Source organism: Phoenix dactylifera, chromosome 6 (genome assembly GCF_009389715.1).
Source record: "Phoenix dactylifera cultivar Barhee BC4 chromosome 6, palm_55x_up_171113_PBpolish2nd_filt_p, whole genome shotgun sequence".
Lineage (NCBI taxonomy): Eukaryota > Viridiplantae > Streptophyta > Magnoliopsida > Arecales > Arecaceae > Phoenix > Phoenix dactylifera.
This window is the reverse complement of record NC_052397.1, coordinates 4376015-4397974: the sequence shown is the minus strand read 5'-3', so window position 1 is coordinate 4397974 and position 21960 is coordinate 4376015. Positions and strand designations below refer to the sequence as shown.

The 21960-nt window shown below is 36.8% G+C and overlaps 1 protein-coding gene across 4 annotated transcripts; it reads right to left on the bottom strand.

The window, feature by feature from the left end:
* Positions 1 to 144: 144 nt before the first annotated feature.
* On the bottom strand, positions 145 to 17789 carry LOC103702399 (phosphoinositide phosphatase SAC2). Of its 4 annotated transcripts, none has more exons than XM_008784855.4 (16): positions 17230 to 17789; positions 16269 to 16473; positions 15992 to 16157; positions 15061 to 15283; positions 14075 to 14151; positions 13728 to 13915; positions 13518 to 13615; positions 13242 to 13375; positions 13016 to 13138; positions 10725 to 11127; positions 8545 to 8666; positions 8287 to 8400; positions 4460 to 4657; positions 3884 to 3952; positions 2272 to 2368; positions 145 to 863 (listed from the first exon to the last, which is right to left on the bottom strand). In XM_008784855.4, the coding sequence occupies exons 1-16, from the start codon at positions 17374 to 17376 to the stop codon at positions 744 to 746; spliced, it is 2484 nt and encodes an 827-aa protein (XP_008783077.2). In that variant the 5' UTR covers positions 17377 to 17789; the 3' UTR covers positions 145 to 743. The 4 variants fall into 4 exon arrangements, with proteins under 4 accessions (XP_008783077.2, XP_008783069.2, XP_008783061.2 ...); XM_008784847.4 differs by having other exon boundaries at positions 147 to 866; XM_008784839.4 differs by having other exon boundaries at positions 197 to 863; positions 3884 to 4039; positions 17230 to 17788.
* Between the last annotated feature and the right edge of the window lie 4171 nt (positions 17790 to 21960).

The window sequence follows — 21960 nt, the reverse complement described above, 5'->3', positions numbered from 1 at the left end:
TTTCTGAGGTCAGACGGAGTACATGAATTGTGTGGTCTGTGGCAGCAACATGTGCTGACGAACATAAAAGCACACGATATCGGTATCCAACTACGAAAATAGCATTATGGAACATGTTGAAATCGGCAATGAAGCCTTGTAAAAAATAGTTTTTGCTGCACTTACACAGTTCAGCAAAGGACATGATGCTTACAACTGAGTCCAAGCGGGCGCTAAAAAGATTACTGCAAAAAATTAACAAATAAACAGTTACTCGTTTGCAAAGACAGCACCAATGGATGCACAAGATGCGCCCGCCAGAGGACAGCTTGGCCAGATAAGCAAACCCAAAGGGACAAAGTTGCTGCCAAAAAACAAAAATATTTGTACAACTATATTTACAAGAGAACATCAAGAGCTTTTGCCGAATGGAGCATGGGCTTGAAAAAATTTTAGCTATTTGCCTACGAACTATCAGACTATGAGCGCTACTTATGCCGCTGTGACCAGCAATCCAGTTGTTGGTGCTGCTGAATAATGTGATTATGATGGATGAGATCAATATACAAGTGAATGCCGCAACTCTTGTTGTCATTGCTCCCCGTTCTCTTTCTCCCTCCATCCCAGGGCTGGACGATTCTCAGAGTTGAAGGTCATTTGGTGATCTCTCTCTCTCTCTCTCTCTCTCCATTGTTCAATCCTCAGCGAGATGAAGCATCCTCGAAACTGAAGATCGGATGGATCAAGGAGTGGATGTCTTCACATCAATAACAAAGAGTTTCCCCATGGGCCACCCATTCTGCAAATCTTTCAGACAATTCATCAGGAATGGCGGAACTTTCAGCCATATCACAGGGCGGTGCTCTATTGGTTTCTTCTTTTTGCTGCTGCCAAGAAGAAATAAACTGTGTTTTGAGAAACTGTACAAGAACAAAAGGTAGCCGAAACTACAAAATGTTGTGCAGAAAAATCACGTCTGTTTCATCCAACTGCTGTCAGAATTAAATCTAGCTGAAGAATTGTGTGAGCATCTATTTGTGATTCGTATCATGTACATGCATCAAGTACACTAGGATTAAATAGAATTACCAGTTTAGGTACTTGAGGTCCTTCATCAAGTGATGAGAAAATAAAAACATTCAATTCAATGTTCAATCAGAATTGCTGCCCCTTTGCCTTGTTCGAAGCTCAAAATAGCACAACTATTGACTCATGCGAGAAAATAATTCAAATTAACAGCTAACCAAAATTTAAGAATTACTGCTTGTCAATGTGCGGTTTCAAGATTTCAACATTTTGAAAATACATATGTCAACACTCATTGCATCCAAAAAAAATGAAAGCATACATATAGACACTTAATGGATACCATGCTTACATCCAAAATATTAATGCATGATCTATTTGTTACACTCCAATACATCAGCCATAAACCAATAACATTCATGCATAACATGCATATGCATAACGCAGTCATGCAAGCACCAAAACTTTCATACACAAAAAACCACGCATAAATTAAAGGCGAAACAATCTAAAATGGCATAAACCTCCAGAGTTGCTTCATAATTTCTCAAGAAACCGTGAGCCAGTTATACTAAAATCATGACTCAGAAGAGCCTCTAGCTACTTTAAAACATTCGAAAATGGCACCCTGAATCATTCCCTTTCATTCAATATTAGATAGTACCTCTACTGCGATCATTTGACCAACCAATCAACAAGAAAAATTAACACTTATGTGGGATAAAATGAATCAATTTAGCGGTTCTTAAAGTTCTAGGTTTGGATACTCCAATATCTAATAAATGACAGCAGTTCAAGCAACTTATTTTCAACTCAAAAAAGGAAAAAGAGAAGTATGACAAACCAGCTTTACTTTGAGACCACTAAAATGAACACTGTAGAATGTGAACTTACTAATATCCACGTTCCTACCATGTTTCAAGTGACTAGTCTATTATGCCGGCTGCATTTTGTACAACAAATAAAAACATCCAGAGAGCACCTTAAAATCTTTTCTTTAAAACATCATCATGCTAACAACCTATTTGCAGTAAAATGGTGCTAAATCAGTTAAGATGCTTAAGAATGTGCAAGTTATGTTTTCCACCTAACATGGTCGTCTATCAATTTTCTGACATGGTAACAGTGATTGTTCAATGGTTGATTGTATATTTTGAAACTACATTAATTAATAGACCAATTTCAACTAAACAAGAACTTTGGCTTATGAGTCATCCTCAAGTTAGAGGTTCAAGATAAATCATTTGTAGGAGAAGAACTACCGACCATATTGCCAGACCCTTCCTCTCTTGTTTCAGCATTCACAGTATTCAAGACATTTTCAGTGGAAAGATTCTCAATAGGTGAGTTGATAAGCGAGGACCTGCAGGGGGGAAAAGAAAGAAAAAACCCATGAGAGTCAATAATAAGTCTTGTTGCCTGAAGTTTGCATGAAAAGTTACTATCAATAAAAGCAAATAAGACATCCAAGGTTTCACACCCCATGAAAAAAGACTCATTTAGTCTTAAAATACAATTCAAACATGGGTTGTTTGCTGATTTAGGCAATGTGATGTTTTAATCAAAAAGTTAGCTCATCGTCCAATAATCAAATGTCTTGAATGATCAAAACATCCACATTACATACATGAATATCAAATTCCATATTCATTCAAATGTCCGATTATCAATTCAATGGGTTCATGTGCTTTCACACCAATTATCAGCTCATTTCAAAATAATCAATTTGTAACCGCTCAACATAAAGGCAAGAAACATTAGAAAAATCTAATGCTTTACAGTATTCTAGGCATTGAAAGAACATTATCAATTGCACCAATTCTCTGATAAGGAGCATCTTGTATTTTGCAGAAAGTCCAAGAAAAAAGTTCATTTGCACACAAACAAATGGAGTTATGATGCTCTACCTAGAGGATTTCTGCTTACTCGTACCATAGTGGGACCCTTCTACCCCAAAAAGTACAGGAGTTCATCATCAGACAAATGGGTGCATAACAATCTTCCTACCAATGTGACAATTGCAATAAAAACCAATTGTAATTGTAGACATCTATGCCATGTGTGCATGGATGTGCACATATGCGAGTTGTGCCCATTAAGCATTCAAGTCTTGGTATTGGGCCTCATCTTGATTTGCTACTGGGATGGTATGGTTCCGGGATGGTAATATCAGCATGGACCAAAGCATTTAGTAACAACAAAAATAAAAAGAAATTTTTTTTAAAAAAATGCACTCTACAGTCAATCCCAGTGCACCCCAATTGTCGGGACAAACATAGGATGGTTGAGATGGACCGGATAATCAGAACGTCCCAGTTCAAGAGAGAACCAGTGTCCTGCACACATCCTAGTCTCAAATGGTGAGGTACCAAGGACACTGACTATTCCATGAAGATATAATCTTCGTTGCCTATGTTGTATCCAGCTAGTCACCTTTATTTTTCTAAAGAATAAAAGAAGAGACATAGAAAATAGGACAGATCCACAAAATTTGCCCGCAAAGCTCTGCACATCTTAATTATCACTCAAAGCTCTATTTTCCGCCAGGAAGCATACATAAAAGTTCTATGTGCCCCCTAGAAGCATGATAGAGACATGTAAAGCACACCAAAAAACTCGTCTCGCACCAGAAACTTTTCTTTTGGCCAACAACGCCTACTTCGTAGATAGGCTGTCTGGCTTGAAAACAGAATAATTCACAGCATGCGCACACACGCACATACCACACAGACACACAAAGCAGAACGTTTCAGACATAATGTGAAAAAACATCACAATTTGGGGAGGCACAAGTAGGATTATAGAAATCTCGAAAAGAAGAAAACTAAAAAATGCAGCAGTGATGAATAGCATGCAAAGCAGCATCAAGGAATACCACCTTTCAAAATTTTCCTCCTCGCATGAATTCCCAGATGACGATAGCCAATCAAGGTCCAGAAAATTTGAACTGTTTGATTCATCAAATCTATGTTCAGTAAAATAACTATGTTCGCTATCTGCAAAAAGAAGCCTGCGAGATATTACCGGCATGTACCTATAATAAAGAAGGAACAAAAGGCAATTAACATCACCGGAGATTCAAAAGCAACATTCAATCACATGTTTCTAATGTGATGATAACCACTGCTATCTACTGTAAGGTTAAAATGAATTGTTCCTATTTATTGCCCATTTAAGAGTAAAGAAGGATAATGTGTCCACATGTTTTAAAACAAGAAACATCAGCCTTCTTTTCTAAGAAGATAGAAGTCAAATTAACAAAATCAATGCTTTTAGATGTTATATAAGAATGATTATTAAAAGAAAAAACTTTATGCAATCTATTTCAAGTAGGAGTATGAAAGTAAGTAAAAGGACGCCAGCATGGAACCCTCCTGTTTGATTAGGGAATGAAGAAAGAATTTAAAAAGCAGGTTTAAATAATGTGTCAAATATGAACAATGAGGCAGCCAACCTAGAATATGACACGTCGCTTTCGCAAGTTGAAATATCTGGCGTGGAATCACAAAGACCTTTGGCACCTTCCTGTTGGTGCACTTGTGGAGGCAATGCTGAGTTCAGCAATTCTTGTTGTCCAACAGTGCAGCTAGATACGGCCACGCAACTTTGACATAGAATATTGCCATCTGATAGGGATCTTTTGATAAATGACCTGCGAACAAAATGTTTGAATGTTTACCAAGAATGTGTCCTTTTATACCTAGAAAATATATGTACGCATATATAACACAAGCTGGGTCATAATGTGAGGACTTTACAATTCTATTAGTAAAAAAAAGTATATTTCCGAGACCCCTTGACCAAGCATCAAGCCAACCCAAAGTCCACGGCGTATTGTATCACTAACATGCATGGTGCAGTCAGGCACATACATACACGTAGTAGCAAGAGTGCATCTGCAAATGCTTGTGGAGCCAATAAACAATATAAGAGTTATTAGGAGCCCATGGGAATGCATGCATCAGATCCAGTCAAAGTCCTATTTCTTTTGCTTAACAAAATTGTTTTGCTGTACCGAACCTACATATGGCATTTAAGTAAAACCTAACTTGTTGAAAAAATTCATGTCTTGAATCATCTTTAGAATGAATGTTCGGTTATAGGTCAACTTGCTACTTATACCCTTATATGAGGAATCTCATCAAATGGACAATGATAACATTTTTAAGGCAGAGCAACAAGATCTTGGTCAGTCTTCCTGGAGCAAGAATCTAAAATTCCTATTCTGAGGGAGGATGAAGAAGGAAATGAATGATGTCAAAGGCAATCATATAAATGAGTCTTAGACATGATATATTTTTACCCAAGTCCAAGGTATGAAGTCTTTAAGTGCTTAAGGATGAAAGTTTAATCCTTCAGAGAGTAAAGTTTGTGGTTTCCTTTGAAGTCAAAGACAAAATGAGATCTGGAGTTGTAAGAGCAAACATTATCTGTATCACATCATTGCACAGAAACTGGAAAAGTGGAAAGCCTATTGTGCAGGTGATTTGCCATACTTTATGCTGATAAGCACTTAAAATCACAGGAGTAAACATGCAATGCCTTCCATGGTGGTGAAACTGCTTCTGGAATTTTTTATCTCTATGACCGCATACACAAAAACAAATGGAAGAAAAGCAGTCCTGCATAAATATAGATATGCTAAATTAAATAATTCTTTTTCTGAAGTTAGACAAACTCGACCAAATTGCAACCTAACCGGCCCTAATCTTCCATACAATTGAGATTCTCAATTAGAATAACATAAAACCTGAAATAAGCTCAAATTTTCAACTCTTTAGAGGATAGGCTGTGGTATGAGATTGGTGTTGGGGAAATGTAGATTAGACATGAATGGTTTATATCAAAAACGTATATTGATGGGTGTAAAAGTTTCCAAAGAAGCCGACACACATTCCCAAGTTTTTATATATTGAGATTGATGATGGCAATTTGCAACCTTGCTGCAATGTTTGTCGACCACACATATACAGAGAGAGACAAATGGTGCTGCAGACTAGCTAGACAATTTGGTAAGTATCAAGAAAATAATGCCTTTGGAATAGGACCTTCTCAGTGAATTGACGCAAATTGCTGAGAGACATTCTAGTCTTTTGAAAGAGTAATATAATTGGTGTATGCTTGCACCAGCCACCTGGCTCAATTTTTTTTAAAAAAAGGAAAGAAAGAAAAAGGTCTGGGTAATTCTTTCAAGCCCAATGATGTCGAACTTTTTTTTGACAAAGACCCTTTGTTAATAAACTTAATTCATGCTATCCATCTCATTCACCATCGTTGATGCATTAATATAAATAAATACTTAATTGTCATTGTGTTCTATAAAATAGCTTTATGCAAGACACTACCATGGCAATAACACCTGTATCATTATGTTTATTCTTATGATGTTTAAAAGATTTATATGAGAGGACCCACTTATTACACGGCATCTATGCTAAGGGCGGGAGGGTGGGGGAGTCAATCAGAAAAAGGAGCATGTTTAATATTTAACAAGAAGAACTAATACAAAATTATAAGACCAGTTGTCAAAATCCACAATGAACAAAGGGAGAAGGGAGGTATACCAGCATGAATTTTTTTTGCCAGGGCTATGAAATGTTTTACAAAAGCAAGTAGCCCTTTCTGCTATCCAACCAGTTTTTTAATTTTAAAGATTGTTCTTTAGAGACATCCCCCGCGGGGGGGGGGGGGGGGTGTGGGGGGGGGGGTGGGGGGGTGGAGAGAGATGTTGGTAGCAAGGCCATAAGAAAGGAAAAATATAGGAATTACATAGCTTTGGTTAGGTTCATAGCATGGAATTTGGATTGGGATGTTTAGAAGAAATTAGCCAAATCCAAAGGTTTAATCGAAAGGCTGGAAGTTTAGATACAGTCCCAACAGGATTGTGTCAATTAGGAGAAATTGGAAAGAGTTAGAGATGGGTGTAAATCTCAAACATGATTTCAAAGCCATGGTGATAGTGCTTTAGTTTGGATTTAGCGTTATGAGCAGCTTTAGCTTGAAGGGTTTGATTTCAATAAAAGATCACCTTAACTAAATCAAAGGGTCAATATGGCAAGTAAACCAAAATTCTTTATGCTCTTAAATTGTATTATTATATGAGCTAGATTACCTAGATGTCAAATATTTGATAAGACATTCAAAACCAATGAAGAACCAATCCAAATTTAAGGTCCAAATAACTGAACATGATACGTCATGAGAAAGGCATGAAACCAAAAACCATATCTGCTCTGGTGGTGTTTAACGTAACCACCATGTGGGAGCAAAAAAGGATGGTTTAATAGCATGATAGTCTGGTTTGCTATGATCTAATTATTGAAACCTATTAAATTCAGATTGAACCATGTTTTAATATGTGTAGATGATGATTAATGGAATGGATTTTCAATTAATGTGTCCTATTATGAATTTTAGCATCATAGTGCAACTGATAACACTTGAGGTTGGAGATCAGGAAAATATATAATTTTTAGTTTCTATGGAATGAAGGGCAGGGAGGGAGGGTGGGGGGGGAGAGAGAGAGGGCAGGTCAGGGGTGGGAGGGAGAGAGAGGGGAGGTGGGGTTGGGAAGCCCATTTTTAGAGAGAGAGAGAAGGAGGGTACATTGGAAGAGGAGAGAAATAAAGGATGGGTTATGGGAGAGGGGGGTGGTTTTTTCAAACATGGATTCAGCGCTTGGGGGGAGGGGGGGGTGGTTTTTTTCCTTTTCGAAAGACCCCAACTAATTTAAGTCTGTAATCTGATAAACATTGTTAAATAAAGATAAGGAATTTAAATTTAATTTTTATTTTGAAGTGTATATGTAAGAGAAATATTTTGAGAAATGGAGTTGTATTCTTTCTTGCCAGTTACTAAGGTCTTTTGGTCACGAAATACAGAATATGTCAAAAAATAAGCCAAAATTTGAAACTATACATATGTGATTGTGCAGGAAATCTAACGGGGGTAGTTGTTTGCAACATCAGTTATGCCATGACTATATAAGGAATATATAGATCATCATGCTAAATCAACGTTACATGGGTATGTCATGCATTTAAGCATGCAATGGACATGGCACATAGTATCCAATGCAACTTTCATTCTATGCCTTTGCATGCAATGTTCTTTTGATTTTCAGAGGTACATCACATTAAATCTCCAGAGTCACAAGAGCGTGACGTATCGGCAGCATACTTCTTCTACATAGTACAATTATATCTTAATACAGAGAGAAATCACAGATTATGTCCACGAGCAAAAGCAGATGATTATGGTCACGACTTAAGATTTCAGTACCTCGCATTTTCATCAGCAAAGGCATGACCATGCCTACCAATACTGTAATGCTGATCTGAATCCAGTTCCCAAAGTGCTGGTTTACCTTGGTGGGGTTGGAAGTGCCCCAGGAACCTGTATTTTCAGAAAGCCATATCCACTCAAAAATCAGTCTATGATGTAACAGCAATGGAATCTTATTTACATATTATTTCTAACTAGTGGTAAGCATGCATGAGGTCATAGCTAGTTCACAGAACAAAGTTGTTATAAACTTACACGTTTATAGCATCCTGTTTTTCAGCATCCATGTATGCGTTGTTATAGTATCGTTGAAGAGTCCTGAGGAACTCCTGAGACTGGGTTGCTGCTTTCCATTGACCTCTTCTCTCAGAGAATATCTATGCATCATTACCAAATGAATGATTAAGAAGCAACTGAGTGCAGTTGAAGAATTTATTCAAAAGAAAATATAAAAATAAACCAAAGAATAATCTACTTCACTAGTAACCTAATTCAAAAAAGAAATAGTAAAATGTTAATAAACACATCACTGTTAAATGATGAAATGGAAATAAAAAGATATACACATGTTCTAACAAATTGCAATATAGCAGTCGTTAGGTTATTACATGAAGTTGAAGCAGCTCTTGATAGTCTCACATTTTTTTTTGAAGTGACAGTGCCCCTCTTTTCTCTCTCCTCCCCCCTCCCTCTCTTGGGGGGTAGAGATTGAAGACTGCATTCATGGTAACATCACGCTAATTTATAACTCATAAAATCTATATTCGTATATATGACATACTAAAGACAAAAAAAAACAGTAGCTTGCCCGGGATTTTTTATTTAGATCTTCAACTACTTCCGAGAGGGTCTCATGCTACGATACGACTATACATTCATCGACATATTTCAGCCTCTTTGTATGGCCAAATAAGTAAATGATGAAGCAAAGGGCACACAAGCAGAAGCAGCAGAGGAAAAAACAAAAATTCACCCAGCCACTATTTTTGGATATACTCCCCAAATAAATAATTTAAAAATAATAGCAATAAAAACTACAGTAACCTTGTAGCAATCAAATCCGACTACAAAGGCTGAACCTGGATTGCTTAGGCATGCTAGCAACCATGATATGGCTTCAAATTAGAATATTGAACATTTTCATCAAGAAACGGCAAAGACATCCATCATCACATTACTCTAAATGCCAAGCCACAGCAAAGACATCCATCATCACATTACTCTAAATGCCAAGCCACTCAAGACTCGTCATTTCCATAGTTCTCCACTTCCCCGCTATATGAATTTCTTAAAAGCAATGATGTACAAATAACCAATTTAAGAAGAAATCTGGAATGAGGTTAATACCCTGAGGGAAGCTGATGTTGGAATCCAGAAGCAACCCTTCAGCCATGGCTACCAAATTCATACTTGGCATGTAGGCCTAGACTGCTAAATTCTGAATTCAGCACCCTATGGCTCCCTCTTCGACCAAATCAGCTTTTCCGCATCCCTGTTTTGGGAATCGCGATGGATAATTTGCTATATCAGCATGTCTAATCATCGATATATGACCACCGCATCTTGATTGGCTCGATATATGTGAATATGATTTTATTCTATCTCCTTATCCTTCTCACACTTGCCAAAAGGCAACCAAAAGCATGATGCGAAGTTCTGTGCAGAGTAATAGTACTCCAAAAGAAGCAAAAACAACCTTATATCAATTCGTAGTACTTGTCCACAGTCTTAGATGACAAAAGCAGAAATTATTTAAGTTTCTCACTGACTGCCACAAAGCAGATAATTACTACCATGATGACCATGATGCAACATCTCCCAAGACTGCCATGCCATAATTATTCTGCTCCGCTATATGATTTCCACCAAGTAAATTATCCATCAAAATAACCATTCCTATGCATAAACTTACCTAAGCACCAAAGGCAAATTAACATCATATGTTCAATATTATCAGATTCATATAGCTACTAGATAGGACTTGATGGGAATAGACGACAACAACATAATTGTTTAATCCATCTTTTTGACACATGACATATGTTTCACTTCTAGAACCTAATGATCCTATTTACAGTATGTCTGATAGCTTGCGATAATGTCATTGATATTAGATCGTTGCAAGAGTCTGCAGGAATAAATCATTGTTTAGCCAGAAGGTGAAACACTTCTTATAGCATATAGTACTAGCATCAACCAAAAAAAGGTCAAAAGTGCAGATGACAAACATTTGAGTTTGGATGCAAACCGTACAAACTAAAATAAAACCTCCAGAACAAAAAATAAGACTACAATTATAAACAATCAATTCCATCTAAACCCCTGCAAAGTTAATAAAAAGCATATATATATATAAACTAATTATGATATTGAAGGAAACATAAATGGTACTCTCAAGAGCACGATCATCTTAGTCTCTCCATTCCAGAAAGTACCTTGTTGTGGGCAGCAGATCCACCATATTGTAGAGCAAGGGTATCACCCATCCTCTCATAGAAGACCATCAGATCAGCAGCCAAAGGGGCATCTAGATCAACTCTAGGGACATCTATAAAGCCCAGGGCATGAAGCTGGTGCCCAAGAGCGGCTAAACCATAGGCATATTGGGCAACATTTGTGCGATCCAAGCAGTCTATACAATTTGTCCTGAGGACACCTTTTTGAAACATGGGTAGTTTGACCAAACAGCTTCCATCCCCTTCAGACTTATCTGCAGGACATTCCCTTCCAGAGATATCAGAATTCTCTGTTTTATCTTCTGTGGATCCATTTTCAGAATTAACGTCTTCTGCTCTGCTGTCATAAATACTGCATGGCCTGTCACCAGCATTATCTTTCCTGTAACAATCACATATAGATCATATTTAGAATTTAAGCACAAGCAGCTGACAATAAAAAAGGTAAGAGAGTTGGATATAAATTTTGCAGCAACAACACAAATTATAAGTCTGAAGGTCCAAGAACAATATTAAAGACAGACAGGTCCATCAAACTATTAAGTCCATTAGAAATTATGAGCAAAACTAATGTTCTTAACATGGAAATGAATAACAGAAGAATACTAGAAGTCATCTTTAGTAGTGAAAGAACTTAACAATAAATAGCTTACAAATATTCAAGCTTGAGGATGCATACAATCTTCATAGGGTTCTGCTTTGCCAACAAAAAGAATATGCTGAGTTTTTTACCTCTAGACTCATACACCTTTTGAGCTTCATCTAGAGTTTCTCCAGGAACATGGTGAGCCCTTGACTAGCCCTATGTGACACTAGAAGCTTTTCTGGAAACTATTTAGCTCTCTCTCATTATGAATTGCCTATGATGTTCATGTGGCTTATCAACCTTCACTACATCCCAAGTTGGTTCTCACAACTCCTGATTTTTTTTTTGGTACAGCACAACTCTTGAAGAGTTAGGAAGCAAAAACCATCTCTTAGTCAAGGCAGAGAGCCATATTAATTAAAAAAATTGTAGCAGAGCTTGTTTAGCTACAAAGCTTGATCATGTTCACAAGTATCCTCACAACATAGCTACTCCCAAAACCATGACAACCAAAGTGCTCTTCAGATTGGTCACAATCCGGTTTTCAGTACCACACACTTTAAGATCAACCACCACTTTAGTTATCATCACTACCTTACTTAGATGCTTTCAGTATTATGCATCTCCTCTACATAGCAGATCGGTGACTTCTTCATTAAGTCACGTGTACTTCAGAGATTCTCCTTCCTATTAAGCAAACTCTCACATGATTCCATGGGCTTTTACTCCACCAAGCATTGCACATTGTACCACTGTGGCTCTCTCCTTCCCTACATCCCTTATAGGATCCTCTGTAATCTAGATCCCTCTCCACTTTCTAAAGTTCCTTTAGTATCACATCAAAATTAAGTCACGACAAACACAAGGCAGAAGGATAATAATTATTGCTAGGGCTCTCAAGGGGCTAACCAGGGGACCTAATCATATATCATTTAATGCTAGGTCTTTGTCTCGGTCATATTCAATATGTAGACATGCTTTGCCGAAACGCTGCCCTTAAACTGTCGATTAACAACCAAAGTAAACCATGGCCTGGATGCTTTGCCTCGATAGTATAAAACTTTTCACTGATAACTACTCTCACTCTATCTCTCCAAAATCTAATTCGTCAGTGATCATGGCACATTGCTAACTTCTTTCGCATAGTAATCCATCCCCCAACACCTGAATCTTCAAAACCACTTTGGGAGAAAGAATAAATCATTCATCTCAACAATCCACTTGATAATGAACCTTCTCTCTTCATCCTGCAACAGCGGACCTTGCAAGGTAACTTGCGTGGCATGACTCCCTTATGAGGATGATCGAGTTAAGTTTAAAAGCTCTTTAAGAATAAAACATGGATGCTTGGAGTTGAAGGTGAGATATTCACTTCACAAGATTCCAATGAGACCACTAAACAATTAAAAGTACTTAACTAGATTCCTAAAAAAAAAAGCCCTAGGACACTAGATAAAAGTGGTACTAAATGAATCTTCCATAAAATATCTTTTACAACATAGTATTTTTATAAGGTATCTAAGGCAGAATTGTTGACTATGCAAACTAAAAATGAATCTTTAATGTTGATCCGAGAAGGGACTGCTAAAAAAATATTTCGAACATGTAAACAATAAGTGGCAATTGAAAAGGTTTCGAAAGAATAAATGCCTAATCAAAAGATATTGCACTATAACCCACTTACACAGTGATTGGCCCCATTAGAGCACCTGTTAAACCTGGTGTTACTTGACAATAAAAGAAACCAGTTAGATCCAATGCATATGCTGCCACTTTGCCCAATAATGCCAGCACATTTGTACCTTTTCTGTAGAAATTTTAGTTTTTATTGTTAGAACCAATCATTACCAGAAGAAAGGAAAAAGGAACAACATAGAATAGAGAGATAAATAAACGAAGAAACCAGATACCTTCGGGAGTGTTTTTGAAGATCCCAATGTAAGAATCTCAAACGACTTTCCTCTGGTAAATCTTTATTTATATAATCAATTGCACGTGCAAATTCTGCACGGAGCAGAGATTCTCGAGGCTTCTTCTCACGTGTCTGATTATATCATATTATGAAAACAAAGAGCAGTATGCAGATGATCAAGAATTGATTATAGGTTACTAGCAATCTTTTTTTGTTGGATAAAAATTGAATACCTTTTATATAAGAATGCACCAAAGTCAATTTTGAGACCCACCTTAATCAAGTTCAAAATAATTATTGGATTCCCATATCTCCTTACAAGATTGTCAAAGTGAAGCCTCGTAGCATCATACTTCTGGTCCTTCTTATGCACTGAATTTTATTTTTGATGTGTTAGTGAGTGGGGGTTGAGAGGAATTGAAAAAAAAAGAAAAGAAATCCCCAAATGTAATAGCAAACAGAATTTAATATGTTTAAAACTTACAGATGATATCAGGCCTGATATTCAGTCGTGAAGTTTCTTGGGACCAAAACAGGGGTATGGAACCTCTGTTTTGTACAACAGAAGTTATCTGTGTAGGAACTTCTCCAGGCATATCTTCAAACACAATCTGTTCTGTCTCAACATCATTGGCTACTCTGCCCTTTTCATTAACACCACGCTTCAGGTACCTGAGAAGAAAAGAAATAGATATATATCAAAGATTGGCAAAAAGAAATGGATATTACACACTAGAATCTCGATTATAACTACTTATTTAGTCATAACATTTCCAATGACAGTATTGGAATAAAACTTTGCCTTCACTTCCAAACACCTAACATATTAACCTGGTTCCTGCAAAATGGCGTGAGCGCCTGGCAATGAGTGTTAATCTGAAATCCTTCCCAGAGATCGAGAGTTTGGCCTGCATGGATAAAAGTAAATCCATCATATATTTATGGATTCGGAATAACAAAATGTAAACTAGACAACTAAGAGCAACACGAACAAGCACTATCATCAACTTCCATAACGTAGAGAAACTGGGCCTACGTTTACACAAGAACAGGGAGATTTAAATGATCATGCAGAAGTTAATGCACTATTCCTGCCATTACCAGAACAGTAGGAATGTGATTAGGTTATCTGAATTCTGCAACAGGTCATTATAAAACTATGGATTTTACTGCTAAAACTAAGTCATATATGTAGAAAAACCGGTACGAACAAGCCTTTTGTTTGGGTAGTCTCTTGAGTACAGAGCCTATTAGCTTAAGGCAAGCACTCTAAATACATGGAAACATATGCAAAACAGAAGAAAGCAAATGTAGACAAAAGAAGTGCTTCATCAGGGAATAAAGTCAGAGTGAGAGTAACAATTTATGAGCAGGGGTGAAGACTTCAGAGTTGCAAAGAAAATTCACCATGATTTTCCATGTCCTGAATCATTCCCCCCAAATTCCGACTGTGCAAACTGCTCATATTCCAATACAGTTCCACAAACAATGATTTGAATAAGTGGTATATAGGAGGGGTAAAAATGGTAACTTATACAATTTAAGATCCATTTATCCATACAAGCAGGACCAGTATTAATTAGTGATCATAAAATTAGGTGTCTTTTCATGAGTCGGCAACATGACTTAACAAGAATGGAGGCTCCAAGATGAGCTTGTGCTTATGCCAGACTTGACATTTGAACAATGGATGGTAGATTCTCATACATATATGATACAGCCATACTCATTTTCACAGAACATGCCAACAAGAAGAAGCAATGACCCACTGTATACTATTTCTGGACATATCCTAAAACTAGTCTTTCAAAATTTACCTGATTAAAAAATCCATAGACCAATGCAACTGTCCATATAGTGTTTTTGAGATGATTCCGAATCCCACGTGTCAAGAACTCGTTCCAGACAAACATTGATTCATAAATAACGTGTCCTGTCTCCCCGTTGCATACATTCTTTTGAAGACTATGCATGATGTTGTATGAGTAACTGAAGAAGAAATCCTTTGTGAGATCTACTGTGCATAGGAGCCTCTTGTATCTGTGACATAAATGAAAGAAACAAAATTGTGAATGCCTTTGTAAATGTGCAGTAAAAACAAGGAAAAGATTGAAAAGAACAATTTTGTGATTGGTCCAACTGTTTTCCTGCAGTAAGAACAATAAGAAACCTGAACTTGTCAGTGATACCTCGTATCAAATGAATATTTTATGACAACCTCAAAATTGCATGGAAGTTGCCTCGGTACATAAGAAGTAACCGATCTGGCATATAGGCCCCAAGAAACTGTAATGACTTGAAATTAACACATATGTCCTCAATAAATGAAACAAACTCAAGGGAATGTGGAATACTTACAAAGACAATACTTGACTCTTATTAAAATTTACATCTAGAGCTGACAAAAACAATTAGACAATTGAATCATTCAAGTGTGGGAGGAATTGGACAATATAAGCTAGTGAATGGATTACACAAAAGCAAAAATAAAATAAATTTTGGAATATTTTCATCATTACAACAAATATAATCCCCGCAGTGACTTGGGATTGTCAATCAGAAATGGTAGTCCTTGATAGTTTAGATGATCTGTTGAAAAATGAAATGCTTAAATACCAAGAATAGAAGTTTGACATTATAACACTTCTGGGCACAGTATGACACACTGTCTTAGCACTAATGATTACGGTCGTCATTAGAAGTACAACAGACATTACATATTTTTCACATTCAGAATAGACAAAAGACCTGTTCTCATCCTTAGAATAAGCCATATTGGACTGCACGGCAGAATGTGGAAACGAAATCATCTTGCTCTTCGAGACAGCATACACTGCATGGCCACATATAGTACCAATTTTCCTCCTCCTTGTAATGAGCAACATGTTGTAAGGCCCTAGGAACTTGACAAACCCTGAGAAAAAAAAATGAACGCCATCTCATTATCAGCATCCAAAATGGTAGCTTATTAGTAATGCAGCATCTTTGCAAAGCATTATATAAAAAGAAACAAGGCTATACATACCAACAATTCCATAACATTTTGTGACAAATTTTAATCCCCCAGTCGACCTGTTCCCATCATGTGTTCGCTGCAACAAGTCAATGCATTCGATTTCTGAGTACACGGTGGGGTCCTCACGGATGTTCAACTCATAAGGCTCCAATCTATCAATTGTTAGCACTCTCCACAGCCTTCTACTCTTGTCTCTTCCAAGCATATAAAATTTCTGCAGCATCATGCAGCAAGAGCAAGCCATTATCATAATGAATGGATACAGATAGTGGACATATAACACCTTTGATTTGTTCATGCAGCTAAGAACAGACTGTTGGAAAAAAAAATTATCATCACATCATTCAGATGGAATGCACTAAACAACATAAAATAACTTAGAAACTAACCAACACAGTGCTCCAAGATGAGATTCGTCAGACATTGGGGAGTTTTCAATACTACAATCAATCGAAACAAACCGCAACTGCTTAGGTTGTTTTATTATGCCCAATTACAAAGCTCATAATAAGAATAAAATTTAGAAGGTCGAGAATTTTTCCATTCTCACTAAATCACGAGCCCCAAAGCAAAAATTTTATCAAAAGAATTGCATCAAGATGCAATCTTTACAAGCGACCATACACCAGATTATCAACGAACCAGCAGGGAAAAAAAGCTACAGCTATAAAATTACATTGGAGGAAAACAGGATTTTCTCTCCTTCTTTAAATACCAAGTAGAGATCAAAAGATTTAAGAAATCAAACCCGACGAAATTATAAAACTGGAAACAAGCTCAGAAAAATTTTCCCCTAAGGTTATTAGGGAAACAAACAAAGATACTTAATTTCACATCCTCACAAGATTGAAGTGCCAGAAAGATCCACTGACAAACAAGAATTGATACCAAACAGAAATAAAAGGACAAAAAAAATTCAAGATAAGAGTTTGAAGAATAAATAAATTCTAAGCCAACGCCATTCGCTTACCGATCTAGTCTCATAAAGCCTAAATTTCTGAAGGTATCCTCTCCCGGCGCCTCCGTGCGCCTCCGCCGCCGCCCAATCCCCCGCCACCACGCTGTCCGCCACCACCCGATCCAGATCCCGATCATCCCTCCCGCTCGGGAACCCCATCGATCTCACATCAATTCCCTCTCTCCACCTGAAAACTTCCACGCCGTATCCACTCCTCCTCTTCCGTCCGCAAGACGAAAGAGATCCCAAATTGGAGCACCAAGACCACCTCTCCCCCAATAAAAGCGTACAAACAGCCCCAAATCTTGCTAAAGAAAGACGATTTTTTTTTTTTTGGAAACGAGCTAAAGAATTGAATCAAAGTAGCAAAAAAACAAAAACAATCAAAACTTTCTCTCCTCTCCTGCTCTAAAAAAGGTGAAAAAAACCTTCGAGAAAAACCCACTTTTTTCTCTCTCTCGATCTCTCTCGTTCTTTATAAGATTTTAAGACGGAGAGATATAGAGGAATCGAGGGCGAAAAGGAGAGCGAACGAAGACCACAGAGCTTGGCCGACGCCTCCCAGTCCACAAAAACCCCACGCGATGGAGAAAGCGAATAATTAAAATAAACGAAAAAAAATGCGAACCTTCTTCGCACAAACTCTGTATATAAATGGACTCTCCATTTTTGGTAAAATACGTACACTATTTCTTCAGCGAGCTGTACACTTTTAAATAGAGGAGTACGAATATCACACCGCTTCTTATCTTAAAAATTGTTTTTTTTTTATTTAAGTGTACTTATCTTAAAAAATGTGAACATTTGGAAGCCAAACAAAGGACGGCTTTTTTGGATTAGACTGGCGTGGTAAGTTACGAGCGGTAAACTATGTTAATTTAACGCAGGGGGAATCGCGAGGGGAATCGGATTTCGTTGATGCGAAAAAATATGCCGTATTTCTTGCGGCACCTGAGATATTGTTCCGGATTTTTCTCATCTCATACATTTTTTTTCTGATGATGAGAATGTTTTCTTTGACAGTTAACTGGATTTTTGGATGGTAGGAAATAAAGGGAAAATGGATTCTCGATACATGCGACAAGGATTTTAGCAGGAGAATAAATGTAATTGTTAAAAAAAAAAAAACTAAGAAGGAGGAGAACGGGAGAGGGGTGCAATCAAACCAAAACGAGCCAAGTAGAGTAGCTAGAGGCTTAAGTTTAATTCGATTCAAGGTATTCAGGCTCGAAACTCAACGTCGAGATCGATCGAGCCTTAATATTCAAACTTGGACTCAAACTCGATAAAAAAGAAACAATACTCGAAATCGGCTTAACTTGACTTGAATTTCAACCGAGCCATATTAGAGCTCAAATTCTAGCCTTAGTCATAATTAAAAAATAGTAAAAATAAAATAATATATTATATTATATTTTAAAATAATTTATAATATATATAGTATCAATAAAAATAATATTACTAAAAATATGTATACTCCGCTATGCTTATAGGCCTTCAAGCCGAGTATTTTACTGCTCGATTTCAATTCGAAAAATTATCCGAGCTACTTCAGCTCGACTCGAGCTCGATAATAACCAAGTTGAGTCAAGCTAGGACTGGAGTCCAGCTCGAGAAATTTGCGATCTTTTTTGGCTTATTTGTACCTTTAGAATAAGATATGGAACGAACGAATTATATGTTTTTTTAGACTTAAGTTTTTAAAAATTTTCAATTCCAGAAATATTTGGCTCTATTAAAGTTTCAAATTATTTGTATAAAAATTCTAATTAGATTTGAATACTGCATGAGTTTTATACGATGAGAGCTTTTCTTGCTAAGATAGGAAAAGGATGGATGGTGCCTATATAGATATGCTCTATCATGCTAACTTTCGAATTAATATGCGAGAAAAAACCTGATTTTTGGCCAGGTGCAAGTGAAATATAATTTATCAAAAAAATAATTATGAGTTCGATTGTTTTTTATATCATTCAAAATTTAAATTTAAGTAAATTACCCCATACTTAGATCTTTAATAGGCACATACATCTGATTGTGCCCCTGAAAACAATTCTATTCGGAAACTTCGAAACATGGTAACCATGGCATGGTTCCTTTATGAAAAATTATAAAATTTTCATATTGAATAATACACAGAAAAAAAAAGATAAATAAAATACTGATACTTGATTTATTGCTGCTTAGACAACTGAATACACCATTATTTATACCTTTCCACAGTAATATGTATTTTAATTTAAAATTCTACGAGACATTGGAAGGTGAGATACATATTAAGGATAGAATAAGAAAGAACATAGGGTAATGTATTAATAGAGTTTTTACAAGTGCCACCTGGTCTGCCTTTAAATACTCTAATTACTTGCACCAAAAATTTGAAATGGGTTCAGTGGCGTTCGAAGAGAAATACTCTTGCTGACTTGGCCTCAACAATCTACACTTCCAATCTAGAAAGAAAAAAGTCAATGCGCATCATCAATATCATTGATTCGACAGCTATAAATTATTCAATATTATGGTACGTAGTTTTATATCTCACCTAGCGTGCTATTTAGATTTTTTTAGCTCTATATAACTATTCAAAATTTACCTACTGTATGATTGTTGCGGGATTAAACACATGTTTCATTTGGTGAAAGATCTTCTACATACATCATTTTCATTACCAGCTAATATTATATAAATTAATAATTAAATCGAGCAAGATCATGGCCATTCATCTTCTTGATTTTTTTTGATGAAAACGGTAACTCACACTAACCTAGTATGAACACAACTAGCTACATCAGCATCAAGCAAACAATATAAAGCTAAAGGAACAAAAGACTGGTGCGTCCAGAGAAGATTTCCGGAGTGGTACGCAACGAAGGAGGCGACTCAGTCAGCCGCCTGGTTCGCCTCCTATAGGATATGCCTCTGGAGAACTCGACATTTTTGTAGCATCCGACGAATGCCGCCCAGATGCGAATGCTCCACCTCCTTTCGCCTCTCCTCTCTTCCATCTTCTTGGTTGATGTGCATACAATGATTTAATAATATTTGTTCCTTTTTAAGATATGTTACGTGCAACTTACGCATTGTATGTGAGCAAATCAAGATTAGTCCAAATACAAAGACCGGTTCAAAATTCAAACAAGCATGAGAGCAACGTGAAACTTAGTTAACACGCCATGCTGGTTGGGTCAAGAGGGTGATTTGGTCCAAAACCATTACATATTGCAAATTGCCTGATTAGCTGGCATTTAAGTTGTCAATTAGTAATCATTACGTTCCGTGCGATTGATGGCATCTCGAATATTCTCTCTAATTAACAACAGGTCCCGTCACCTCCCGAAGAGTCGCCCGGATCATTAATTGAAGATTTTTTTTCATAAATAACCCTCTAAATATCAGATTTTACATAAATCTTTTTTTAAAATTAATATTTACATACATATCTTTATAAAATACTTATTTTATCACTTTATTTTTTTATTTTTATTTTTGCATATGTACCCACCGACATTAAAAAATTAAAAATTTCAAATTAAAATTACTAAAATTTTCTTAATGGATAGCCATCGTGATCCCGATAAAAAAGAAGGCAGAAACAATAGTATAATTTTAATTTTTTATTATATTTTTAATTAATATAAATATTTTTTTAAAATTAACTATTATATTACGGACATTTATGTAACAACAAAATTTGATGAGGTATCCATCCCCAAAAAAAAAAAAACTCTTAATTCAATGGTTCATAGCTGATGGGAAGAAGCTGTTCTGTGTGTCGCTTCACCCGGCGCGAATAGTCTCCCATCTGCATTGCGCATAGCGAACGCGTGGAAGGCACTGACTGGAGGGACGGGATGTCCGCTGTTCCATTACGACGAGCTTATCGAACCGCTTCTCGTGACCCTCCGACTAGAAAAATAGCGGTGCGGTTCTCCGCGGTGCGCCAAGGATTAGATCGTTGAGTCCAACGAAGCACAATAAAAAACTAAAACGACAAACGGTCTGAACTGCGGTTTCGACGTGGAGCAATTTGATTGGGTTATGTACGGCCAGAGGGGCGGCCGGAGTTCCACGTGGTAGAAAATGACTGGCTAATTAAAGTAATGCCGAAGACGCTTTGTGCGGTGGGTCCCGCCATGTCGAATCCGTGCAAGCCAATCGGAATGGCAGCCGAAGGGAGCAGAGTTGCGTGTAGGTTTGTGCATTGAGTGGGTCCCATGGTGACGACAAGCCAATAATTGAGAACGTGGAAGCCTCTCCCGTTGGTGGTACGACTCGGCTCTGGAAGGTTCTCTCTCTTAACCCCGTCAGCTGTGGCCTAAAATAACAGCCGTATACAGCTGCTGTTACGTAAGTAACGTAGCCGAAGAGAAAGAAAAAAAAAATGCCGTTATATAATACATCACAAATACATCAAGATTCATATTTTATATAATTAGGCAGTAGACCTTGACCCCAATGTTGATATTGACAATACCAAAGATGGCAATTCATCTAAGTAATAAAAACAATGATTGATGAAAAAGAGAGAACACCATTATTTGCCTCCACAAAATGATATATTTTTTCATCGCTGGTAGTGTAATTTTATGATAAATTTAAATTTGTATAATTACAGTATAATTGGCCTCCTTCGAAATAAATCTGATAGATATTATAATATTATAATAAATGTTACATTAAATCAAGATGTTCGTATATAATAAAATTTTAGAAGATAGTCGTTGTTTAACATTTTATCCTATA